The 10,843-nt window shown below is 36.4% G+C and overlaps 2 protein-coding genes across 12 annotated transcripts; one reads left to right on the top strand and one right to left on the bottom strand.

Moving 5' to 3' along the window:
* Positions 1 to 424: 424 nt before the first annotated feature.
* LOC132114579 (nuclear transcription factor Y subunit alpha-like) lies at positions 425 to 8,463 on the bottom strand. Of its 11 annotated transcripts, none has more exons than XM_059522765.1 (10): positions 8,330 to 8,463; positions 7,607 to 7,695; positions 6,795 to 6,881; positions 6,030 to 6,176; positions 5,600 to 5,731; positions 5,204 to 5,306; positions 4,470 to 4,642; positions 3,196 to 3,369; positions 3,008 to 3,115; positions 425 to 1,329 (listed from the first exon to the last, which is right to left on the bottom strand). In XM_059522765.1, the coding sequence occupies exons 2-10, from the start codon at positions 7,679 to 7,681 to the stop codon at positions 1,267 to 1,269; spliced, it is 1,062 nt and encodes a 353-aa protein (XP_059378748.1). In that variant the 5' UTR covers positions 7,682 to 7,695; positions 8,330 to 8,463; the 3' UTR covers positions 425 to 1,266. The 11 variants fall into 11 exon arrangements, with proteins under 11 accessions (XP_059378748.1, XP_059378749.1, XP_059378754.1 ...); XM_059522766.1 differs by having other exon boundaries at positions 4,488 to 4,642; XM_059522771.1 differs by lacking the exon at positions 6,795 to 6,881 and having other exon boundaries at positions 4,488 to 4,642; positions 8,330 to 8,462.
* LOC132114954 (uncharacterized) lies at positions 8,412 to 10,449 on the top strand. Its single transcript, XM_059523355.1, has 4 exons — positions 8,412 to 8,507; positions 8,628 to 8,704; positions 9,892 to 10,133; positions 10,166 to 10,449. The coding sequence occupies exons 1-4, from the start codon at positions 8,412 to 8,414 to the stop codon at positions 10,447 to 10,449; spliced, it is 699 nt and encodes a 232-aa protein (XP_059379338.1).
* The last annotated feature ends 394 nt before the right edge of the window (positions 10,450 to 10,843 follow it).

Genomic DNA, 10,843 nt, shown 5'->3' with positions numbered 1-10,843 from the left:
AATATAGTTTGAGAAATGTATTCTTCTCAAACCTTATTCAGAATGATAACGGGAAAAAATACATTTAAATTTAAAATTAACTGTTGAGACAAGTAAATAAATAAAAAAAAGATATAATTTACACTTTGAGACACAGAAGTGTGCATCTTTTCCATACAATGAAAGCAAACGGTGAGTGCGATTAACATCTCTTTTTGCGATCCACTAAAGAAAGTCATACAAATATGAAACAGCATAAAGATTACTAAATTATAATCATAATAGTAGGAATTACTGAGCCCCAGCCCTATAGTTAAGAGCCACTTCTCTGAAATATCTGATTTCAATCACATCTAGATTAAACACTGAACTGTTTGAATTTTGATCATTTACAGCTTTCTTGTGCTCACAGTTTATAATAATAAAGACAAGTTCACAAAGCATGATCTTTCACAATGCATTTCGCACAATTATTTTTTTTAATCAAAATACAGGTTAGATGACTTCAATGTTCGAGATAACTCGATTTGCATTTCCAAGTAGATGAGCCAGTAAGACAGTGACTGGATACACAAACCTCACTCAAATTACAAATGATTGTTGTATCGAAACACTAATGTAAAATGACTTCATGTTATGGGTGAAACCTGTATAAAAGCTTGGGAAACAAGAACACCCTATATGACCGGTGTTTTCTTGGTGAAGAGGGCGGATTTCCAAAAAATGTTGGCCTATTTGCCTTTATTGTTTTCCCAATGCTCTTTTCCCCATGCCAAACATTTACAAAACACTGTACAACACCACAAATAGTTTGTAAGAGAAACCTACATCATTTCCATGTAACTTCCCACTTATAAGTTCATAGGCCTGACAAGAATTGTCCATAATGTTAAAAAAGTAAAAAATCAAACAGACTCTTTTAATCTTAATACAATTAATTTCAGAATATTCTTGTCTGTTCTACTACCACTTTGAAAAACATCACGGTAAATTAGTAATTACTAACTGCGTATTCAGTCTCTCTGTGGGTCAATTTAGGCTTTGCTATTTATTTGCTTTTAAACGGCAAGCGGAATTCATTACGCTGTACATTAACAGTAATGACTCTGTGTTTTTCTGGAGCTATACACATGGGCCCCTCCTTTCAGTGGAAGACATGAGACAGGAGGAACACAGGCCACGATGAATTATGACTGTCTGTTAGTGTTGCGTTGGAGATGGTGATTCACACTGGTGTAAATTTGGGCCTTCAGAATCACTTAAAAAACACAGTAAAAAGTTCTAGTGCTATGAGACCCGGATCATCTGGGCCACGGCCTCATCTCCAGTCTGGTTCTGGTCCTGTTGCTCCTGCAGGTGAACGAGAGAAGAAGGGGATCAATCATTACCCTTACGCCCCCAATTCAGATATGCTTCACTCAGCACTTCAAGAACACATTTCACTCGGGTTGGGACACCATGATTTGTAGCATCAAGAAAAACACTGAATAACCAAGAAAAAACAGCGAAAGGTACATGTTTACCAAGATGTCACGTCATGGATTTCAGGGAAATGGCAGCTATTTAGACTTCTGTTCTATAGAACTGTTTAACGTTAACATACTTCATAGCAGTCTGTTCTTTTCTAGTCAGGGGAGTATCTGGAAATATTTTTAAATCCCAAAACATTAGGAGTAAAAATGACTTCGCAAGACTTGATAAGCAGGAACATGCATCACAAGACACTAACATTCAAAAGTTTGATAAGATTTTAATGTTTTTCAGTCTCTTATGCTCACCAAGGCTGCATTTATTTGATCAAAAATACAATCATGTATGAAATACAATTACATTTTATAACTTTTTTATATATTTTGCTTTATTTATATTGATTTCAGCAGCCATTACTCCAGTCTTCAGTGTCACACAATCCTTCAGAAATCATTCTAATGTGTAGATTTGGTGATCAGGAAACATTTCTTATCATTATCAATGTTGAAACAATTGCTTAATACTTTTGAGAGACTGACACATTTGTTCAGGATTATGTGATGAATAAAGTTGAAAAGAACAGCATTTATGTGAAATACAATTTGTCACATTTTAAAAGTCTTTACTGTCACTTTTGATCAATATAATGCATCCTTACTGAATAAAAGTACAGATTTTTATTTATTTCAGAAAAAAATAATTAAAAAATAAATAAATAGAAAAAGACTTACTGATTCTATATTTTTTAACAGTAGTCTAATCTGGTTGCAAACTTGTTTTGCCAGTTAACCTTTTGGCAGTCAGTCAGTCAAGAGTGTTTATTCAGAATAAAAATCACAACGTGACAAAAAAACAGTGACATCACTGGATAGGCATGAAAGCCAAGCACAAGGACAGAACCAGATCCAATCCAAACAAAAAAACAACAACAATAATGCTTCCTTAAAATAAATGTAGAAAACAACATAAAATATATACATCCAAACAAATCATGTTTCTTTTGAACTGGTACCTCAAAAAAAAAAAATCATATTTTTTTAGGTAGTGACTTCATAATTGAAACTTACAGAGTTTGCTTGGATCAAACAGACAATCACGTTATGAAGTCAATCACATTGCATTAGCAATTCTTAGTCCTGAAGAGCTGCATCAGTAGAATGCAGTGTTTTCTTCCTGATTGCATCATGAGATCATCGTTTAATATGGCAAAACAGGAAATCCAAGTTCAGATACACCGGTCATAAAACACCACACAGCAGATTTAGCAGATCATGCAGTCTGTACACAAGAATGCTTAACTAGCAATGAGACATGATGGGACAGACTCAAGCAGCCAACAAGCACAGGAAAAAGCAGGAGGTGATGCGTGCAAGAGCAGCCAATGACAGACAGCATGTCACACAAACAAAGGAGCGAGAATGAATCTGCTAAGGAGTTCAGTGAGAGCAAAGAAGAGCGCCTATGTGAGGGGTGAAGCGTGCTCAGGCAGCCAATGTGAGCTCACGAGTTCGGTGCCATTGCACAGGTCTTCCTGATTGGCATGGCCTTGCGCTCTCACCTGCATGGCCAAAGCCATTTCTTCTTTCTCTTTAGGTGAGAAGAAGCGCCCCCCGTCCCCACGCATCCGCTGCATGGCATGTCTGTGGCGTGACTCGTGAAGATATTTCTGTAGGAGAGAGTAAGGAGTCAGCCTGGATAGGAGACATAATACATGCCTATTTTGGCATTCAGAAGAGGAAGACTCACCCTTCTTTCTTTAGGGATCTTGCCCTCTGCCTCTAACTTGGCACGAGCTTGGCGTCTCTTTAAGATACGGTGATATTGCTTGGCATTAACATACAGCGGCTCCTCTTCGAGCATCTCGGCCCCTGGCAGTGGGATTCGTTGGATGGCTGGCACAGCACCACCACCCGGCACCATCTGGCAGAGCGGGCAAGAAAGAGGCATGAAGAATTCATTTGGTCTGCTATGTCCAAACACATAAATATGTATTTGCACATTTAACTTCAATCAAATCTAATTTTTAGCAATCCAGTGTTCAGGCAAGTGATAGCTAATGTAATATGGACTAAAATATGATGAAACACTAGCATGAGAAAAGGACACCCACAGAACAGCTGAGTGGATCATTTGTGAAGAGACGATGGGCAGATATCACCCTTACACTTGAATCAGTGCTAAAGATTAACACAGCGGATGGAGGTCACCTCTTTCCACATGCTTCTGAGTAAATCATCAAACTCTAGGAAGATTCCTGAATTTTTTAATTTAAGACACTAAATGCTATTATGTATTAAAGGAATAGTTGGTCTAAAAATACTTCTATAATCTGTCATTATTTACACCCTCATGTTGTTCCAAACCTGTTTGACTTTATTTAATGGGACACAAAAGAAAAAGAAGATTTATGTAATGAAAGCGAATGATCCAGGGTGACGAAGGACAAAGAAAGTAACATTCACATTTCATAAAAGTGGTCAGTTTGAATTTATATTTGACAATATGGCATTATAATTTCAATTAAAATCATAAATGTCAATCAATAGCTTTTTTGAGATAGAGACCAAATTTAAGTCACTAATTACTAATAAACTTCTTTTCCGGTGTAGTTCTCATATCTCATTTCCACTTCTGCATATTCAAATGAGTCACATCATCAGTTAACCTGAAACAAAATCATCTAATCTAAAAGGTGTCATTTTTGAGTTTCAGTGAATTACTTAAAATTCACCACTTTTTTGATACTTTTATGGTACTTTTTGTTATTTTGAACCTTGGCGCCCAGATCCAAGATGAAATAAAATTAAATATTAATATCAGATGAAACCTAAATGAAAATTACTTAAACATTAGGAAAAAAACATTTGGGTGAACTATCCATTTAAGGTAAAATCACTCATATGTGCATGTGAAAAAGGCGAAAAGCAAGGTGATTGAGACTTAACACAGCATGCATACCCCCCCCCCCCACACCTGTGATGCTGAATTAATTAAGGGGATGGTTTAATTTTGTTAGATACCTCATGGGGAGGTCTTACCATGACCATTCCCCCAGCGTTCACCATGTTTCCAGATACTGGCAGAGTAACGGTAACTGTGCCCTGCCCGCTGTTGGTTGTGGAGGTGTTCGCGGCCCCTGCTGCCTGGACAATCTGAGTGCCTGCCAGGCTGCCTGCTGGGATAGTGATCATGCCTATGGATCAGAGAGAACAAATAGTTCTAAACTGAATGACCTTCAAAACAAGGGTGTAGAATGGTATAATCACTAGGGTTGTGTCGATAGACCATAGTATCATGTATTGAAGCTAGTCAAGAGATAGATGATAGCAGATGTCTTTGTCAATAGTCAAGACAATATTACGCTCATTCTCCTATTAATGTATTAAACTATTGTTATTATTATTAGGCGACTTATAATTCAGCTATTATTCTCAAATTGCATATATATAGCTGTTTTAAATCTTTTATATTTAATATGTTAGTTTATCAGTACGTTTGAAAGTATATTATTTAGATTAGTGGTGCATTAACACTTTCCCGCACATGCGGTTTAAAACACCAAATAGTTATGAAACAGCCTAAGACAGGTACAGAGAGTCTCTCTCTTGCCCTCACCCACCCATGCACGATAATATTGTGTATCGTGATCTCACAGGCTGGCGATACGACAATTCGAAAAATGACCATATCTAATTTAATGTACATTAATTGAAGAAAGATAAACCTGGTGTAGATATAGTGTGTATTTAAATACCTTGCTGCAGAACTGTGCCATCAGCGTTCACAGGCTGGTATACAATGGTCTGTCCTTCAGCTGTTTGAGCAACCTGCTGTCCATGAACAGTAATCTGCTGCCCCTGTGAAACATAAATTAATTTATACTCCATAAAACAAAACCTGTGTGAAGTAATGAAATCTGCCTTATTCGCTTCACAAACTCTGGTCATTATAGTTAACAGGGCATGTATGATGATAATGTATGATATAATACAAATTGGGGAATAAAAATAGGTACAAGGTTCCCTTCCCACATAATTTTAACCAATCTTTTTTCATTTGCAAAAAATTTCCTAGACCTGAAATTCCCATAATATTTCCAGGTCCAAGTATAGTCTAACTAAAACAGAGAAGAGAACAGTGTTTCTGGGACCTGATTCTGGCCTGCGGTAATGGCAGTCTGGGGCTGCTGTATGATGATCTGTTGAGTCTGACCCTGCTGACCCTGCAGCTGCAGAGTTTGACCACCCTGCAACTGAATCTGTCCCGGCTGAACCAACTGGATCTACATATACACAAACAAATCAGAAATAACATATCAGATATGACTTTCAAGAAGTCAAGAATTCAAGAACAAATATATGTTTGTAAATGCAGACCCTGAAAATCAACAACTACGTAAGTGTAAAAATATCCAAATTAAAAACAATCGTCCATTGCTTCATAAAATAGGTGCACTGGTAATAAAATCAGCAGAGGGATATTTAGATGATTTTACTGTTAAGTATAATTGGACTATCAATAGATGTATTTAAGTAGCTTTCCTCACTTTGAGGAGTGCTGACGAGCAGAGTTGCACTTACCTGCTGAAGGCCTTGTGTTCCAGACATGGGCACCTGCATGATTGTCTGGCCCTGAGCTCCAGACATGGCCTGTACCATGATGGGCTGACCTGAGGATGTAATCAGCTGCCCGCCACTCACCTGGACCATCAGCGGCTGACCCTGGACCTGAGCACACAGATACACTTAATGTTAGCATGGAGCCAAAGGGTCTGAATTAGACATTTAACACAATATTAGATCTGCACCGTGCAGCTTTAGGCATTACACGGGGCAATATTTATGATGGAACCTGAAAAATCAATTTTAAGAGTCACGTTTTTCTAGTTACTTTATAATAAATAAAATTAATAAGGGCCCTATAAATTGGCTGATGGGGTAGACAGATTTCCATTCCATGTTTGTATTTTTAAACATGATCATAGTGAAAATCTGCTCGAAGGACAATCATGCAGTTAATTTAAAACCCATACAGTGCTGTGAAGTCAGATGCATCTGATCAGTATTAAGGGGTTATAACATGCAACACACACTGAATACAAACACAGATGATATCATAGTGGTGTCTCCTAACAAGACCTTCTTATCCAGACACATTAAAAGAGATGAATCCCTTTTCAGAATGTGTCCTGGGCAACGTGGAACATGGCAGAAAGCTCACTGGATGATCCGGATCACGATTCGTTGTAAGTCAAAGCAAGTCATGCTGGACGAGCTCACATCCTCATAGACAGTGTGACATGACGCATGCAACATCACAAGCCTGAAGGTCAGAGTTCACACAACTACCTGGAGCGTCTGCACTTGCTGGCCTGTAGCCATAGTGATGGGTGCTTCTGTTTGCAGCTGTACTGCTGTTACGGTGCCCTGAGCCTGTGGACAACCCACATCACATCGTGCTCTGCATCATCTCTTACAGAAATGCATTACTAATATCAGCCTTATTTTATTCTTCCTAATCTAATCCTTTAATGCACATGGTCCATTTCAAAACGATAGTCTACATGTAGATTCCAACCCTCACCCTCAAAAAAGTCTTCCGATATATATATATATATATATATTTCTTTTGTTGGTCCAAATTTTGGCAAATTTATGTCACTTGGTGTACCTTCTCAGTGAAAAGTTAGTGGAAAAAAACAAGTTTTTTTGAATAAAAAAAAATTTGATTCAGAATTTGTTTTCGATAGAGTAACATGTACTAATTGTTCAGATTAAGACCATTAACATGCTTTAAGAAAGTAAGCAGCATCTATAATTTTATGTGGATTTATGGGGACAATTTTGCTTTCTTTGTGTCACATAAACCTTGCTTTTATCAGGACTGAGAAAGTTCATTTCAAAGAAGAGAGACTGTGGGCGACTACAAGAACTATTTACCCAGTCCTTTCCTTGAATTAGAAACCACTTCCTGAAGCAGATTACTCTCCTGCTATTTTCAAAATACTAATGCACCTGATATACATACAGAAAAAATTACAATTTAGTTTAAAAACGCACAGAAAAAAATTATAAAAACCACACTCGTGGTATTTATTTATTTATTTTTCCATATTAAAGGTATCTGAATAAACTGTATCGTTTATATGGGCTCTTACCTGCTGCTGAATTTGCCCATTGGCAGCTTGCACCACTATCTGATCACCACTGGTTGTAGTTGTGTAGTGCTCCATCTTTCCTTCCTTACCTAAATTGGCATAAAAAAAGAAAATAATTAAAGTTCAAGGAATGTCCTGCTTATTATTCAGTATAACCAAAACTAGTAGATTTCTATGAAAACAAATGAAGTCTGATGTTGTCCCTAACAGCAGGTTTGGGCCAGAAGCCAGGTGTATTTTGAGACTGAATGTTTCTTTGTTGGAGATGCTTAATATTATGAACAGCAAATTATATTATCTACTGAGGGTATGTCTGAATTTTATTTATTTAGCTACGGATACACAGTAAAGGGTTGAAAAGTTAACAAGAAGGTCTAACGAATTTACAGATTTGAAGCGTTTCGCAAACCCGTTCAAGGTGAACAACAGTAACTCCTTATTATGAACAAACCAAGGTAACTAAAACAGGCTAAAATTCGACGTGTTTTATAAATAGTACAAAAAAACAGCCAGCACATTTCTCAAACATTAACAAAGGTCTGTCTTTGTTTTGGACTGCACTAGCAGTATCATTCATATCCAGTGTTTGCTCTCGCGCTCTCTACCTCTCGTGTTAACCGATTTGATTTCTGTATTTTTCAGAATTAGTCATTTGGTTGGTTACTGACAAACCAATCCGTGTTGTCAGCTACCATTTCCCTTGGAGCAAGCGCAATCCTTTACCGTTTCTCCGGTTGTCCGGTACCCTTCTGATTGGCTCCACTACAGATCTCAAAAACCCAATCAACAGAGTGGTGCGGACAAAATGGCGCAAAATAAGCCACACAGAGAGAAGAAAGGGGGCAGGCTTGACGCATGTGATCGGCGAACGGAGCCGAGTAGGAACGATCCGAGTCGGAAAGTATCGAGTGACTAGTGCGCTTGCGTGGCTAAACCATAAGCTTTCGGTGTAATGTCATCGCGAAAGAAGAGCAAGTATGGCAAGCCTTAAGTCATGAGAGACATGTGATGTGTTTTACAGGCATTGTTTACAAAGTGTCTACGGTCTCCACAGTATTTCACATGTATAAGACCAAAGTTCCTGTATTTTGAAAAAGAGTAAGGTAAATTTGGAAAAAGATTGTATATGGAAATTAACACGCTCAATTTTATAATATAATTTATAATTGATATACTTACATTCGATAAGTGATAACATAGATTTAATAAAATTTAAATACTCTGTTTAACAAATTGGATTACGTATGATAAGTGCCATAGAATAACGTAGAAATAACGTAGTGAAATAATTTAATTCAATGAAATAACGTGTTTTTATTCATAAACTTTACATATGTAAAACAAAATACCACCGATGAATAGGGTTAAAAAATGTATATTACAGATATTACCTTACTTTCCCAGTTGATTTATCACAATACATTAAAACAATTGTTTTGCGAGTTTTCTGAAATGCTATTTTTAAATATGAAAAAATCTGACCATGGGATAAAACTAGGTTCAAAATTCTTGTTTTATTTTGCTAAATGTTTGTTTAGAGAGGATTGTGGACATTTTGAATCACTCTATAAATCAGAAACTGTCAACAGCCAGTATAAAAAAAAAATAAAAAATAAAATATATATATATATATATATATATATGGAGAATGTATTGTGTAAGCATTGTAATTGAAATTTACAGAAGCAAAAAGATGAAGTATAATAAAGTAAATAAACACTTGATTTGAGTTTTGGATGTTCCCTTCCACTAGTCTGAAAGATTAAGAGTTATGGAAGCAAAATAGTCTAAAATCTCAAAATTGTAAGAAATTTGAATATTTCTTAAGCACAAAATTTTTGTATATAAATTTGTTAGCTAATTAATTCCTAGAAAAGGTCATTTGGATTGAAGATTAATAATATGTAAATTAATAATGTCATATTTTTGCAGTGTTCATCTTGCTGTGACCAGTTTTTATAGTAATATAACTATCTTTACTTTCATTTTTTTTATCAATTTTATTAATCCTTGCTGAATAAAATTTCTGTTAATTGATTTCTTTTTAAAGAATGAATGATTTGATTGTATTTGTTATATAAAAATACAATTTAATATAATCTTGAAATTATTTTTCTCTTTCAATGCTTTAAATGAATCTTTAAGTAAGATAATTTCCAATCCAGTACATTTCGGTTTATGATAACATGATAAAATAATACAGTTTTGCTGTATATAATAGCCAAAAATATTGTAGTTATCTGTCGCCCTTCCATACACTGACCAATCATATGTTTATTTTTCAGGTATTTAAAGCAGAAGTCCCCAGAAGAATGGACACTGCGGATGTTAAAAGGTTTCTCTGTAAGCCCTGATGTCATTTTCAGAGTCTTCTGCAGCAAATTCACCCCAACGGCAGTCGGAAAGCTAAAGCAGGACTTGAAAGTGTTAGCTAGTACTGGGCCGCAGTCTCTCAGAGATGGAAAAACTGAACAGACTAGACTGCCAAAAACTGCATCACCAGCCATACTCCTCTCTGTAAACACATGTGCCCTGACAGCAGTACAGGAGCGTTTGCAGTGAGGGAGGCCGAGACTGGACTCATGTCCTCTAGTGGTAACATAGTACCATCACAGCTATCAGCTGAACCGAAAGTGACACCTGCTTTACAGGAGCAGTCCGACTATAAAGCTGAAATGGACATGAGGGGCGATATAGAGTTCGATTTAGAATGGGATGGAGTGATTCTGACAGAGGAAGAACTGGAGCACATCGAACAAACACTGAAGGAAAAGCCAAGTCCAGTGAAACAGAAGGGAAAAGAGTTTTTTGTCAGTGAAGGCAAGTTCCTGTATAGTATCTGAGTGGCTGGCAAGTCATCTGTGTTTATCAAACACTTGTCGCTCAAATCTAGTCCTGTTCTTTTATGAATATTAATTAATTGCAATAGTTTGTAACAAAATGTACATGGCACATTTTGCAGTTCCTGATACCCTATAAATTTGAACATTTTCCTTTGTTTTGTTTCTCTCTCACATTTGCTTTTTTTACTCTTATTTACAAAGTCCAAACTAAAAAGCACAAATTAAAAAAAAGACTAAATCAGTGGGACAAATCAATTTATTTCTCAAACAAACAGTTCTGTTTCAAATATACAGAGCAAAAATAAAAGATACAAAGTCAGAATTGCTGTATACTTTATGTACAGAGCTTCACAACTAATATGTACATTGATTATGCACAGCAAGAAAAAAACTG

Source organism: Carassius carassius, chromosome 34, assembly GCF_963082965.1.
Source record: "Carassius carassius chromosome 34, fCarCar2.1, whole genome shotgun sequence".
Taxonomy (NCBI): Eukaryota; Metazoa; Chordata; class Actinopteri; order Cypriniformes; family Cyprinidae; genus Carassius; species Carassius carassius.
The sequence above is the reverse complement of the archived record's forward strand: the minus strand, read 5'-3'. Positions and strand labels throughout refer to the sequence as shown.

Coding starts and splice junctions, on each gene's coding strand:
- LOC132114579 (XM_059522760.1), bottom strand. CDS start 7,681: ATGGAGCACTACACAACTACAACCAGTGGTGATCAGATAGTGGTGCAA. Junction 6,882..7,606: donor ATGGGCAAATTCAGCAGCAG/GTAAGAGCCCAT, acceptor GGTTGTCCACAG/GCTCAGGGCACCGTAACAGC. Junction 3,116..3,195: donor AGATCCCTAAAGAAAGAAGG/GTGAGTCTTCCT, acceptor TCTCTCCTACAG/AAATATCTTCACGAGTCACG.
- LOC132114954 (XM_059523355.1), top strand. CDS start 8,412: ATGGCGCAAAATAAGCCACACAGAGAGAAGAAAGGGGGCAGGCTTGAC. Junction 8,508..8,627: donor GGAACGATCCGAGTCGGAAA/GTATCGAGTGAC, acceptor TGTGTTTTACAG/GCATTGTTTACAAAGTGTCT. Junction 10,134..10,165: donor ACTCCTCTCTGTAAACACAT/GTGCCCTGACAG, acceptor GAGCGTTTGCAG/TGAGGGAGGCCGAGACTGGA.